General features: G+C 38.8%; 1 protein-coding gene across 6 annotated transcripts in view; it reads right to left on the reverse strand.

Annotated features, from left to right (window-relative positions):
• The window catches only part of RAP1GDS1 (Rap1 GTPase-GDP dissociation stimulator 1), a 157,831-nt gene that overhangs the window by 25,815 nt on the left and 116,490 nt on the right, over positions 1 to 15,526 (reverse strand). For 5 of the 6 annotated variants that reach the window (XM_024212836.3, XM_024212837.3, XM_024212834.3 and 2 more), the window contains 2 exons: positions 12,344 to 12,490; positions 2,058 to 2,186 (listed from right to left, as the gene is read on the reverse strand). In XM_024212836.3, coding sequence (XP_024068604.3) covers positions 2,058 to 2,186; positions 12,344 to 12,490 — 276 coding nt within the window. The remainder of the gene's footprint in view (positions 1 to 2,057; positions 2,187 to 12,343; positions 12,491 to 15,526) is intronic. The other variant, XM_024212838.3, reaches the window with a different exon arrangement.

A 15,526-nucleotide genomic window follows, 5' to 3' on the forward strand; every position in this document is an offset into this window, starting at 1 on the left:
ATTGGTAAATTAGTAACACCTATTTTTACCCAATCCCCACCCTTCTTACTAGGCTTGTGCTCTACTTTAACACAGCAGGATGGGAGTTTTACATAATGCTAACCAAGGGAGTTAACTGCATTATGGAGAGTCTCCTTTATATTATTGAGAGGTAAGGACCAAAGAATAAGATCCTATGGTTACGAAACAAAATTGAAGTATTAATGTTATAATAAGACTTTCTAGTGCAATTCTGATATGGGATTAAATTATTAAAAGTTAAGTTAATTTTTTGCCAAACTGAGGGTATGTCTACACTGCGACAGAAAACCTGTGGCACTGAGTCCCAGAGCCTGGGCCAGCTGACTCTGGCTCGCATGGCTTGGGCTGCAAGGCTAAAAATTGCAGCGTAGACATTCAGGCTTGGGCTGGAACCTGGGTTCTGAGATGCTCACCCACCTCACAGGTTCCAACACAAGCCTGAATGTCTACTGCCATACTACGGGATCTTTTATTGCAGTGTATACATACCTATAAAGACCTGAAGATTGTACTCAACATATTCATTGTGCAGGTACAGCAAGAGCAGGACTCAGGCAAGTTTCCTTTACATGGTTCTGCCACGGTGTCTTAACCCTCATCTGAACAAACCTAGACCACCTCTGAGGATGGGAGAATAGTTCAGTCTCTATTTTCATTCAGCCCTGGGGACATCAGTGGAGAGACTAGCAAAGATTATTAATAATTAATGCTATTATTTATTTATCTGTATTGTGACAGTACTGAAAGTCCTCAGTAAAAATTGGGGCCCATGTGTGCTGTGTAACGTACACTCATATAAAGACATGATCCCTGCCTGAAGAATTTACAATTTAATATTTGCCATTAGTGTCAATTATGATAGCTCTTTTGTTGTTATACGGAAACTTGTCGACCAGGAGCAGTTCTGAAACTAATACACTGGGCTTGATTTAGGAATTACTGGGTGAAATATTGTGGCCTGTGTTATATACATGGTTAGATTAGATGATCATAATGGTCTCTCTTGCCTTCAACCCTATGAATCTATGAGCTATCTAATAAATTCAGGCCACCAAATGGCTATCAAATGCTAGCAACTTCCAATTACTTTGCCCTGGTCTGGAAATAACAAGCCCCATATAATCTATTGGTAATATCTCAAACCATCCAGCCTTTTCAGCGTTGCAATTTTATAACTGTTTCTTGGAATACTGCTATATCCCTTAGCAAAAACAAATCACAGGGCTACATGTGCAGGTGATTTGTTTGCATCAGGACAGAATTTGGGCCCCAGTTCTTAAAATGCCTGGAACTCAATTGATATTCTACAATATCACCAACAGATAATGAATGAATAATAAAATATAGAGCCAAATGCTGTGTTCGTTTACACTCCATGCAATCCTATTGAAAGCAATGGTATTGTACAGGTGAATCAGAGCAGAATTTGGGCCACAGAGTTGACCAAAATGTGATCTGATCAAATTTTACATGCTTTTTCTAAAATGCAGTTGTGATTTCATCTGCCAAGCTTACATCAACTCTTTCTTATCATTTGTAATTATTTATAAACGCAAGTATGTAGCCTAGAATATTTTTAATGGTATATATTCTTAATGGTGAGAGACAAGTTTATGAATCGAGTCTGTCCCCATTCCCATTTGGTGAATGTTTTCTTGAGCCAAATTCATGCCTCATTTAACTTTAAGTGGAATTAAACAGGGTCTGAATTTGGCCCTTTGCCACAGGTTCACCACTAGGTAACAATATTCAAGGAGAGAAACCTAAATAATTTAAAATACACATAGTTACATTAAATACATTTAACATAAAATGTTAGTTGTATTAAGTACCCAGATGAATTTGTTTGTTTAAAAAGGCAGACAACCAGCTATAAATTCTAAAGAGACAATAAGCAGCGCTCCCAGGATTTTTATTTTGCATACATTTAGAGGACTGAAAATTTCAGTTAAAATTAATTTGATTTAATCTTAAAAAAACAAAAAACCTTTGTTAAACAATTTGACAGTAGTTTGGGGTTATGATCCTGGACTTACCAAGTTCTGCTAAATTGCCAAATGCAACAAGGCACATTTCAGTCAGAGCTGCATTTTGGCAATGAATGCCCAACAATTTCACTAACGTAGGGATAACGCCCATATTGATAAGCTGAGATTGCAGGGTATCTATACAAAAAGAAAATACAATGACAAGTTAGCATTTCTGTTTGCAGTACTGATCTCCTTTGAAACGCAAACACATTTTGCACATTAATGCTGGAAAAATCATTAAAATAGCGCACACACGCAACTTCTAAGCTTAGCAAAATTTAAATACCTATCCCATCTACTCTTCTGTTTTAGGGCTGATCCAGCCATGGGATATAGATCCAAAACCTTCTTTATTTAGGCATGGGGTACACTCCCCAAAATTCCCTCTTGATTTGAATAGGGAGCATGCCCTACATGTCCAATTATTGAAAGTTTTGTATGCATCTCCCATGGCAGGAATGGGACTATAATAATTTAGTTGAATAAACAAAATAATATGAGTTAACACAATTCGACCCACAGTTCAGGAGACTCTAAATATATACTAGGCTTGATTTTGAGTATATCAGAAGTTTATTCCACTGAAGTCAACAGAGTTACATAGGTGTAAAATTGGTTTATATGAAATCAGAATCAGGCCAATGTTTCTAAATAGCACTTTCTCCACTTTCTCTTAAAATGTGTGTGTGGGGGGAGAGGAAGGAGGGGGAGAATGAATATACATAGGCATTGAAATATACATGAAAAGCTATATAAATACATGAAGTCACAATGTAGACTACGAGGAGCTTGAGAAAAAAGAAAGTTTAATAAAGACAAAAACATGGAAGTTGGAGAAAAGTCCTTTAAAGCCATTGCAATAAAATTCCTTTCCGAGAATGGAAGTTTACAGTATTTACAGGTAAGGAAGTTATTACTCCTAGATGTCTGCAAACAGAAAGATGCTTTATGATAGTTAGGAAGAAATATGACTTTTTTTTAAATTAAAAAACTGATTATTTATAACAATTTTTTCTGTTAAATGTTTTATCACACAGCAAAGAAGAGAAAAACATTTGTTTCACAGTTGAATAGAATGAAGTAAACATGGACATACCATATGCTAGTTGGCAATTTCCCTGAATCTTTTGATTTCTAAGACATTTAATTAATTTTAAATATAATGGACTCTTTTAAAGGGCTTGATCCAAAGCCCACTGAAATCAATTAGGTTTCTCTTTAATTAGGACCTCATCTTGCACAACTGAAATCAGTTGGAGATTTTATTTCTAAGAGAGCAGACTGAAGACCATAAAGAATTGCATAGATTTTACAAACAGCTCAAAAATATTAGTCAAATTTTGAGCCTATCAGATGTAGTGCTTTCTCACACATTCTGAGTTAGAATTGGAAACTGGATACAATCTTGAAAAGAAAAGCTATTTATAATTCTCACATAACAAAAGTTATGAATTAATTTCCTGAAATTTGTGTTCATAGTTTCTCTCTTCAGTATAAAATATTAGTTTGTTAATGATAATAATCAATAATCATGTGCACAAAATAAGCAGATGGCAACTTCAACTGTTACAGATTAATGAAGGTGATCAGGAATCATTATAATTGTGGCTCAGCATCTTAAATCAAATAAAATTATGTTACTTACCAGTAACTGAATTTCTTTTATTGGGTTATCTCTTCCAAAGAGCCGGATTCTCTTTAGGCATATATGAGAGCACCACCTCAGACATTATGGAGCTGTTGAAGTTGTCAAATTTCAGGTAAGTACACATATGCACTAGCGCATGCATTGAATGTCATTTTACCTCCAGACTACTAGTGTGTCACTATCACACCCTCCTTCAGTTCCACTGCAAGTTGACTGTAGTTCTCAATAGAAAGGCAGGTGGGATACAATGGATCTGTGGGGGAAATGAGCCAATAGGAGAACTCCTGTTACTGGTAAATAACCTGTTGTTCTCCTTAATTTGGGATTATCCTCCACAGATTCCTACTCTTTGAAGATTCTGAATTATTGTCCCTGAAGAAAGGAAGGGTTGAAGAGCAGGGGGAAAAAAGACACCAAGTGCAAGCCACATGGAAAATGATGTGAGTTTAGTCAATCTGTGGAAGTCACTTTGCTGTTGTTGTATGGTATTCGACCCTCTGGAATACATTTGCCTCCAGAGAAGTCACAAAGATATACAGGTTATCCATCTACATAGACTCTGGAAACTGATGGGCCCCTTGTTTCGTGTCCACACACAACACGGAATTCTAGTATCATAAACTTAAGACTCTTTACTCAAGCAATAATGTGTTCTGATGTCTTTTTTTTTTTTTTTTTTTTTTTTATAATGACAATATGTTCTCCTGGTACCCAGTGTCTGAGGAAGAGGACAAAGTGTAAAGGACTGGATAAATCCAAAATCTACCTTTGGGAGGAAATGGGCATCCTGAGGACTAATTTATTCTTATGGAAGACTAAGCCATACATCTTTCAGCAGGTCTTGCAGCTGACTGACATTATAGGCAGTTGAGATGACCAGTAAGGAAACAAAATAATAGGAGCATGGGACCAGAAGACACTACTTACTGTATGGATTGAAAAATTAGGCCTTGTATCTGATTCAGTAACAAATTCCACTCCCGTGGAGTAGGAGAATGGCTCAACTAAAAACAGGGATGTCCTTATAATTTATGTGGCCCTAAACTGTCAGTAGGGAGGAAATTCAAGCATAGATGTTGTTCTACTGAGCTGGAATTTGTGCACAGAGGGTGAATTGTTTTCTCCTTTGCCACAGCGCAATATAGGACTAGCTTGTGAATTGCAGAGCACGGATGGGATTCATGCATCTCCCTTGCCTTGCTTGTAATTAAGGCTGGCCCTGCTGTAGAATCTCTAACTTTCTGAGATGCCATTTAGTTCTGTTACTGTTAAGAATATGAAGTTGTTGCTGCTGGCACTAGGCGGCCAGGCTTTAATGTGCCTAAATTTAGGAAAATGCTTTTTCTTGAAGAAAATGAAATTGAAGGTGAGTTGTTGATGCTCATGTCCAGGGGATACCCTTGAGAAGAAGATTCTCTTAACTGAATTTAGCCTCTAGGTGATGCTCTGGGATGATGAGGGAGAGGTGCAATGACTGAAGAAAAGAATGCTCAACTTCTCCTTTGACAAAAGACCTGGATCGCTTCTTAGTTCCAGAGACTTTTGAAACCTAGAAGTGGTTCAGTCTTCAGATCAGTAATTAAGAGCAATAATGCCAAGCAACTAACAGCAACATTGAGGCTCTTCTGCTGATCAGCACAGACTGGATAATTCAGGAACATCACCCCAACGTTCCACCAGTGTGTGATCCAGAGTAATAGACACTCTGTCAATGTGTGACAGACACAGGGATAAATTCAGCCACAGAGTAAAGCAACCTGACTTCTGCTGAAGTTCCGTTGGCTTACATCAGAGCTGAATTTGAACCATCTGGCTTAATAGGAAGTAAAATTTTTAAAGCCTGAAGGCTTTTTCTTACTCTTAACACTTATCCACAGCAAATACCAACTAAAGTATGACAGTATTACATGAGGTCACAGTGAGAGCAGGTCCTACATGTTCTATGAGGAGGAAAAGCACAGTCGTGTGCGGTTACAGATGCATATACAAGGAGATATATGGTAATCAATACATGCGCTAGTGTAAACAATTACCTACCTAAAACTTGAATTTCAATGGCTCTGTGTCCTCCAAAGAATGGGATCTGGGGAGAATATCCCAAACTGAAGAACTTTATTTTGTGAATTTGAGATTAAAATATTAATTTAGGTTAGGCCAGGATTCTGGATAGGATTTCCAACCATCTTAAAGATATAATCAATGTTACTGATGGAACACTAAACGGAAAATCTGTCTCATGCAAGATTATGACAAATTAATTTAATCCCCAACAAACAGTTGCTAATATTCAACATGTCAATATTATTTTTTAGAGAATATACTTAAGTATTAAGTTATTATATAAAATTTAAGTGATAATTATTGTCCCACTATTATAAAAAATATACTTCACCTACTTTTAAATTCACTGAGCTACTTTTCGTTGTGTATAAAAACACAACATCATTGTTTTTCACTATATTTAAATATCTTTAAAGTTGCAGGCACAATTAGCATTTTTAGCTGTGATGCAAATGAAACACAAACCACAGCAGACAAGAGAATTAGCAAAGGTAAATCTTAGAGAGAAGCATTACTCGAATATTGATTACTATTAGGCCATAATGATGATACCATCGATCTCCCCTTCATTCCTTGTATAGTTACAGTTTCTAGAGAAGGACAAGACATGTTTTTTAAAAAGCAGAACATAAATCAACCCAAAGAATTGATTCCAATCACATACTAACTGAGAGTTTGCAAGATTAAGAGAGGCTTAGCTGTTGTATAATACAACATCTAGATATTTTACAAAGGCACTGAATGAAAGACAAATTTGACAGATTAAAGTTTAATGTGAAATGAAATGAGAAATTAATCTATAAACAAAAAAGATTATTTTATATATAGATTTATGTGCTCGCACACACACATGTGGTATCCACTTCGTTTCTTACCTATAACTTCATTGCCTAGGAAACAAAGTACAATTGGGGTGGTTTTTTCAACAACTGTACATGCAAATTTTACTAAAAGCGTCTGGGGAGTGCTTAATAAATCTCAGAACCATAATTAAAATTAATTACCCAGTTTGCAGTCTGATCCTGAAAACCCTTACTTACATGAGTAGTCTCAGCTCACAGGAGTGTGAGACTAACAGGACAACTCTCATTAGCAAGAGCTATTCACATGAGTAAGAGTTTGCAGGATCTGGACCGTATTTTGCCATTTCTCCCTCCGCCCCCATACATATACACAGAAAGATATATAGTGCCAGCAGATCTCTGGGGTGGTGTGGGGGAACATGCTGCACTCATTGAAAGGTGCCAGAACTGCTGCTGCTGCAGCCCAGGTACTCTGCCCCCTCCCTCCCCGGAATTTCTATGGTTTGTAAAAGCCAGAATTTAGCCCATTCTTTGTCATGTCATGAAGGAAAAGATCTACAAACACATATGGCATGTTCATTTTATTTCTAGTTGTACATAGAACATATCTTGCACTATTAGTCTTAAGATGCAAGGTGAAGAGGGGAGCAGCTTATGTCCGATCAAGTTCAGATAGTAAAATAAGACTGCGGCAGAGGGAGTCAAGATTTTCAGGTGCTGGTAGAAAGCAAAGTCTCCCATCAACAGAAAACTCTGACTTCTAGCACCAAAGGGTTAAAAGCAAAACAGTTTTAGTTTCTATGATACAGTTGAAAGTGCTATGAGAGATGGCAAATACAAGCTTCCTCGCATGTCCTGTGACACATGAAAGAATGAGATACTGAGAAGGATACAAAGAAATATTTGAGAAACAACATGCCTAAACACAAGCAGGCCACATTCCTTTTATAATAAACAAGGACCATACACAAGATTCTTAGCTTGTGAACGTACAGAACAATGTTATGAATGGAGTTACAGCTGCAAGCTAAACCTGTCCATCTGGTCAAATTAGACCGCTCTAAATAAGCACAATGCATAAAAATTGTAGATTATTTTGCCTTTTCTAAAGTAGGACAATGTACTGTATGTAGCTGGTCTCCAGTTACTTGCTTTGAAAAATCCGTATGTGGTAAATACCCTAGTCCAACAACGTGAGATAAACTCCGCTTTAGATAACTTCAGCAATGAGTCTCTCATATACAAAAAATAACGTAGTTTTGTTTTAGAAGCTATTTGAAACCAAGAATATTAGCGAACTGAGAATGTTGCATATTTTAACAAAGGGTTTAAAACAAAATAATTTGCATGGTTTTTACCCATAAAATGCAAATCATTAAGATAGTCACAGGTAATCAAATGCAGCTCAGAACCATACGTTTTGTAATTGTTCTTAGTTGGACCGACAGTAGAATGTGAAAGAGTGTGAGTGATTTAAAAACATGAAGGGAATGTCCCAGTTCCCACCTATAATTTTGTAGCACAGCAAGCTAAGTAGGAAACAGTAAAGGAAAGAATATAACAATAGGCAGAAGTGCTCCTTCCAAGGCTAGGAATGTGCTTCTAATTACATTTCCCATATTCTTTTCTTCTGTCTTTGTTTTTTTTTTTTTTTTTTTTTTTTATAGCTACACACAAGCAATGTAGGATCAGACATTTATGAGTAAATGTTAAGAAGGATATCCCTCCATTTGTGGGCACAGTTTGTGCAGGCACAGAATGAAATTGTGTATGCAGTCTGAATAAATGCCCTTCGAACTTCCTCATTTTCACCTGCAATTGGGTAGCTAAGAGGTGCAAGTACTCAGATCTGTGCCCAGAGTTCAACTTATGGTGCAAAAATACAGATGAGAGTTTTTTGGGATGAAATTGTGCTCCCACAAAAGGAAGCCCTCAACCTTCTGAAAATAACACTTGATAGTCTGTGGGCCAAATTTTCAAAGTAGGTCACATGGGGCACCTGGAAAAATGCACATGCACCTGTTGTGCACCTCAAAACAAAATATGTCCACAAGCAAACAGAAATTTTGTGTGAGCAAAACTGGCCAACTACCTATTTATACATGCAATTATCTGTGTGAACGCCAATGAAAGCTTATACAGGCCAAACCATTTACTTCTCCTTGGAAAATCTGGTCCTACAAGTCATTTTTTAATGTTGATTTGGCAAATTATTTAGGGCCCAATCCAATACCCACTGAAGTCAATGGACAGACTCCAACTGGTTTCAACTGGTGTTGGATCAGGCCCTTAGGCTCATGTCAAGATTAAAGCTCTATTAGTACTGGCTAAAGCCAAGAATGGTGTGGCTAGTGTACACTCTTTGTTCTTAAAGGAATACATGTGAAGTTTATTGACAGCATCCAGTTACAAAACCGATTTTCTTTCTGGATAGAAGTAGTTCATTCAATGTTTATAATTTTTTAACTATTTAAAAGCTGTTTATCTTAGATCTTACATTCTTCTTCAGATTCCATTCTTGGTTTGTACATGTCCACGTGCATAGTTATTGGAAACTTTTGCCTTATTGGTATCTGCGTCAGTATATTAGGCGTGCCGACCATACGCCCTCTCAGTTCCTTCTTACCGCCCGTGGTGGTTGGTCGGAGCGCCTCTCTTCCTTGCCTAGCAAGTGGTCAGCGGTTCTTTCCCTTTTGATTTTGTGCATTACAGGCTCGGCCCACGTCCAGCAGGTCCTACTGGGTAGAAGAAAGCCCTCCACTAGAGCAACCTATCCGGTCAAATGGAAACAATTCATGTGCTGGGCCTTGGCCCAAGGGGTTAGGCCTGAGCAGGCCTTGCTGCAGTCAATCCTGGACTACCTTATGCATTATCAAGCTCCAGAGTTTCTCCCTTTCATCAATTAAGGTCCACTTGGCTGCCATATCAACCTTTCACCGTCCATTCCAGGGCAGGTTGGTCTTCACTGATAACATGTCCGGTTCTTGAAAGGTCTGGAGCAAGCCCCAGGTCCGGGACCCAGTCCCTCCGTGGGACATTTGGTGCTCGCATGGCTCATGAGAGCTCCCTTCGAGCCCTTGGTGTCCTGTTCCCTTCTTCTGCTCTCCTGGAAGGTGTCATTCCTGATGGCGATATCTTCTGCCCGAAGGGTCTCTGAGATTAGGGCACTTACCTTGGAGCCGCCCTATACAGTGTTTTTTCAAGGATAAGGTCCAACTGCGGCTGCATCCGGCTTTCCTACCTAAGGTGGTTTCGCACTTTCACACAAGCCAGGACATATTTTTCCCAGTCTTCTTTCCAAAGCCTCATAAGTCTGAGGAGAAACGTAGGTTGCACTTCCTGGATGTCAGGAGAGCGCTAGCCTTCTACATTGAGAGGACCAAGCAATTTCGCAAGTCGATGCAGTTGTTTGTCGCAGTGGCAGATAGGATGAAAGGTCATCCAGTGTCCACCCAGAGAATTTAATCTTGGATCACCGCCTGCATCTGATTTTGCTATGATCAGGCGAAGGTGCCTCCAACGGCGATTGTAACTGCCCACTCGACTAGGGCACAAGCTTCGGCGGCAGCCTTTCTGGCCTATGTTCCAATTCCAGATATCTCCAGGGCCATCACCTGGTCGTCCATTCACACGTTCACACCTTACTATGTGCTTACCCAGCAAGCCTGAGATGACGCTGGCTTCAGTAGAGCAGTATTACAAGCCACATGTCTGTGCACTCTGAGCCCACCTCCAGGGATACTGCTTGTGAGTCACGTAGAATGGAATCGACATGAGCAAGCACTCAAAGAAGGAACAAACGGTGACCTTTTTGCAACTGTTATTCTTTGAGATGTGTTGCTCGTGTCCATTCCATTACTCGCCCTCTTACCCCTCTGTTGGAGTTGCCGGCAAGAAAGAACTGAGAGGGGATAGGGCCAGTGGCGCCTGATATACCAACGCCTGAGCGTGGCACTCCAGAGGGTGCCACAGCCAACCCGACGGATACTGCTCAGGCAAAAGTCTCCCAACAACTGTGCACGTGGGCACGCACACACCTAGAATGGAATGGACATGAGCAACACATCTCAAAGAACAACAGTTATGTAATTTTTTTTGTAATTAGTTTACCCAGATAAGAACTCAGTGGAGCTTGGTCACTGAAGCAAAACCAATGAAATACCTGTAGACAGCAAAAAGACCAATCCAAAAGCAGAGCTATCTCCCTAGCTATCAGAAATACTGGATGCCCCATTAGACCCAGTTAATGCAGGGGAATCCAGAAATTCAGTTTATAGGTAGGAAAATCTATTCATCTCAAGACACTTTACAGTTAGAGAGAAAATAATGAGATGATACTTCACAGAACTGGATACAGTATGACTCTCATACAGACAGCAGAGCAAAACACTGCAGAGAAATTGTATGGAGTAGAAAGAGCAAAAGGTGTAATTTAAGAGCAGCAAGGAGGTATTGTAAATAGATATTCTTGCATAATATTAGGCTAAGGGTAGAGATAAAGGTGGCAAGAACAAGCAAAGGGGAGAAGGGGTAGGGAGGTTAGTTACATGGATGACTCTCAAGGGAGAGTGTTCCAGGTAGATGGGACTGCAAAAAGCAAGTAAACTATCCCCAATCAGAAAGAAATTACAGAGAAGATTTTAAGATGAGAGAACAGTGGTCAGAGGAGTAGGTGGATAAAAGATCAAGAGATTAAGTCCAGGGGACATCTGAAAAGTAGGACAATTTTGGCATGAGTTTGGAAAGTGCGAGAGTTATCTAAAGACATAAAGAGCTTCATCTCAGGCACTCTGAGAATGTTACAGTGAGTGGCTAGTAAGGAAGCTAGTTATTCCCATGTGGGAATATTTCAATTTAGGAAAGGTGCTTAACTGAGGGAGCAATTTGATTGGCTAAGTTTCCAATTCATGGCATTATGGGGACATGTGCACATCCTGGAACTACTTAGCTCTACTCATTTTTGGCTCCCCCCCCCCCTTAATGGGTACAACTTTCAAAAGCTGGTACAACATGTGAAAATATGCATTAGTAAATTGCCTCACTTGCATGCACAAATAAAATGTGCACTCAAATACCCACTTGCGTGTTAACTCCTCTTCTTAGAAGACTATATTTGTTTAGATTCAGTAGTCAATGTTTTTTCATGTAAAAAAAATGTTCAGTAATGTACCATTTTTCCTAAACCTCACCTTTCTACCCCATCTAAGCTCAATTTATTATTATTATTATTGAATATAAAGAATAGACACTTATTTACCATTTGCAGATATTAATAGAGCGTTATACATGTATCTAAATTACCCCCCAATTATATGAAATAGAATAACATAAGTTATTTTATATATACTTTCACTAGAAAAGTAATGTAAGAGAAAGCTGTCTGGCATATACTTATATTTAAGTAATCATGTTTAAAAAAAAAAAGGCAAAGTTAGATGTCGGGGATAATTTTCACATTTAAAATTGTTGTACCCTTTTTTGACTTAATGCAACCTGATTTTTCTCTGGAAAGGTATTTTTCCAGTACAGTATCATATATCCATGTGTACCCCTTTTAAACATATAAGTAAATACATAATTCAAGATGCTTATACAAACTTTATACAGTATGCTGCTATTTTTATGGTATTGTGAATCTGCACAGCAGGAGCGACTAATATTTTGGGAGCATTTACTTTTAATAAAAATAATAAGTTTACATATAGAATTGAGATATTTGGTTGATTTTTAGGTTTGGGGTTCTTCTGGCAGACATAAAGCAAATTTTCAGTGGTGTTTACCATTCTCATTGCTATAGTTCATCAGCATGCCACAAAAGACAGTCAAGAGCTTCTCATTGGCTGGATCTGTTTTACTGCACAGTGACCTTAAATGGTCTACTACAATCTGTGCACCACCTGCATGGTCAACTGCACTCCTGCCCTCATCTGTAAAACAAAGAGTTAAATTTAAAAAAATAAAATAAAAAACCACCTTAGCGTTCCAAACATAACCATAAGCATTCAAAAGGAGACGTTCTTAAACAGAGTTAAGTGTAATCCCTTCAGTGATGTCAAATTTATTTACAAGGCCACTTGTGGGCCAGATTTTAGACCCTCCTACAACAAAAGGATTGATCAACTGGTACTAATACTTTTATAAATAACAAGTTCAGTGTTTGAGTGAGAGCCACAGGAGGTGCTAATTAATAATACTTTAAACATAAGTAGCATTTTTCTATTGAAGGATCTCAAAGCACTTTACAAACACTAATCTGTACACCATTGGGAGGAAAATTGTTCTAGCCACTATTAAGATTGATACATTGAGGCACAGAGGATAAAGTAACTTCCTCAGTTCTGCACAGCAAATGAAGAACAGATCCAGACACAGAATAGGGGAAATAGTGAAGATCTTGTTCCCCAGTCACTAACTCTGTTCACTAAATCCCACTGCCTCCCTCCATATTCTTTTTGCTTTTCCACCCTAAGTTTAAAATCACTATGAAGATTTACTGTGAATTTCTAATAGGCCGAAATGCTCTGAGCCTTCATGTGTAACATGTCAAATTCTTCATATCAATCTCTCTCTAACTAATCAGCTTTTAAAGCATTAGTGTAGGAAGCAAAGAAAAAGGGTGCTTTATTAGTTTTCAACCGTACCACGTTTTTTCTCAGGTTAGTAGCCAGTGGCATACAGCATTTGATATTCTAAATAGTTGGTTCCCAAATGCGGACATGTCAAGATGGGTTATAATTAGAGCCCGTTGGAAAATTTTAATGAAAACAAAATCCTGATGAAAAAGCATTTACCCCCCCCCCCCAATATATATAAAAAAATTAATGGTTCAAGTAGCATTTTCCCCTTCAATTGTAATTGATTTCTTGGGCTCTTTCTCCCCACTCTCCCACCCCACTGAGTTCTTGAGAGCCAGGCTGCAAGGTCCTCTCCAGTATCTCCTCCTCCATACACGCAATATGAAATTAGATTGCTCAGATTCTGAGAATGGATTTCCACTGCTGTAAATGCTCCAATCTACTGTAAAAGAGGTTTTAAATCTTTTAGTTCTTGTTGACACTAATTCTATAAAAGCTCCCTTTGGTCTTTCAACAGTGTGCTCAGTAAAGCACAGGGGAGAATGAACTCTTGGTGGTGGGCAACAGAACAGCTGGTCATCTCAGGTTTTCATTTTAGCACCACATATATGGCATTTTGCTGAATAACAAAACAGTCACACTACATATAGGCACAGTAACAAAAGAAGAAGAAGAGGAACATCATTATGAACTACTTCTGTGCTGATTAATGCCTTTGGAAGAATGACTCCTACCAACCATGGAAATTCTCTTGGAAAACTGAAAAATGTAATCTGTTTGGGAGTCAAACTAAGTGTGCTTGCAGGGATAAATCCTATGACAAGCAAGGAACACAGCAAAAAGGATATGTAAAACAAACAATCCCAAAACCCTATTGAAGTGATGAATGGAGGACTGAAACTAATGAAATCCCTGTCCAATGTAGTAACACAACACAGGCTTTATTAGGTACCAGATTGGTGGCCACATTTACTGAGCCAGCAGGGAAAACACTTGGCTGTAAGATTCAAACATTTTTTCTTTATATACTCAATTCCATAGGCAGTATCTTTCCAACAACAAAACAGTTAAAAGTGCTCATGTAAAATAGGAAAGTCAAAGTGAGTGTATAAAATGTTGGGTTTCATCTGTGTTCAGATTAAAAGGTCAGAATTCTGATCTCAAACGGGTGTAATACAATTGAAGTGAGTAGGGTTAACCAGTATAAAACTCCCTTTAGATAAGAATTAGGCCAAAAATCTGGCGCCATACCTTTTGTATCAGTTTACATACAAAGCTTGAAGACAGAGACAGGTAAAAAGTAGGATGACTTCATTTATTTTTGGTCCCTGCTAAAATAATTATGGGCCACATCCTCTACTGGTGTAAATTGGCATAGCTCCACTGAACCAATGGAGCTCTGCCAAGTACACTAGATGAGGATCTGACCCCATAAATCCTTCTATTCCATTCTTCCTCTGATTTGTAACAGAAATTAAGAACTGAACACTACCAAAATTTTAAATATTTAGCACTCTTCCACTTGACAACATTAACTAATCCTGTCAACATAGGGTTACCAGATAGCAACTGTGAAAAAACGGGACGGGGTGGAAGGTAATAGGCGCCTATATAAGAAAAAGTCCCCAAAAATGACTGTCCCTTTAAAAATGGGACATCTGGTCACCCTATCCCAACACCCTAATTAGGTAGTAAATAATTACCCCTATTTTACAGATAGGATCTTGGTTTTACTGCCCCCTGCACACAGCTCAAGTAAATGAGGGGAACTATGCAGGGAGTTTAGGGGTGGAGGTAAATCACAAGGAGAGAATCCTCCTCATTCAGGTGGCAGGATGCAGTGCATCTCTGCAGCCCTTACATGCAGGTTTTGGCTGGTAGACCTGTGTAGTCACAGATCCACTGCCCACATCCCTCCTCCACACCAGTGACCAGCTGTGGAGGCCGCTTCAGAAGTAACCAGGTGCAGCTGCTTCTCCACTCTGCACTGAGCAGTAGAACCATGGTGGAACTGTAATTAGGACCTCCTGCTTCTTGCTCCCTTTCCATGCTCAGGAGGACTGGCCCAAAGTGATTTGCCCAAGGCCACAAAAGAAGCCTGTATCAAAACTGGGAGTGAACTTAGAAGTTCCTCTCTACCAGACCCTACAACACATTACATCTCAAAAAGCAAAGAAAAATGGCACACTCCAAATTCACCATGCTGTTTTGGTGCTCATTATAAATTCCCTTCCCTCCTCCTCGCTCAGTCTCTAAGCCACAGACTTTGCATGTACGCATGCTCACTAAATGCCAAGTCATTTACCGTCAACACAATATTGCCTCACACTATAATGTCTTGTTCTCGATCTGACTGCTACTTCGTAGTTTAGCACTTCTGAGAACTCC

Source organism: Terrapene carolina, unplaced genomic scaffold (assembly GCF_002925995.2).
Source record: "Terrapene carolina triunguis isolate 2854851 unplaced genomic scaffold, T_m_triunguis-2.0 Scaffold436, whole genome shotgun sequence".
In the NCBI taxonomy this organism is placed as follows: domain Eukaryota; kingdom Metazoa; phylum Chordata; order Testudines; family Emydidae; genus Terrapene; species Terrapene triunguis.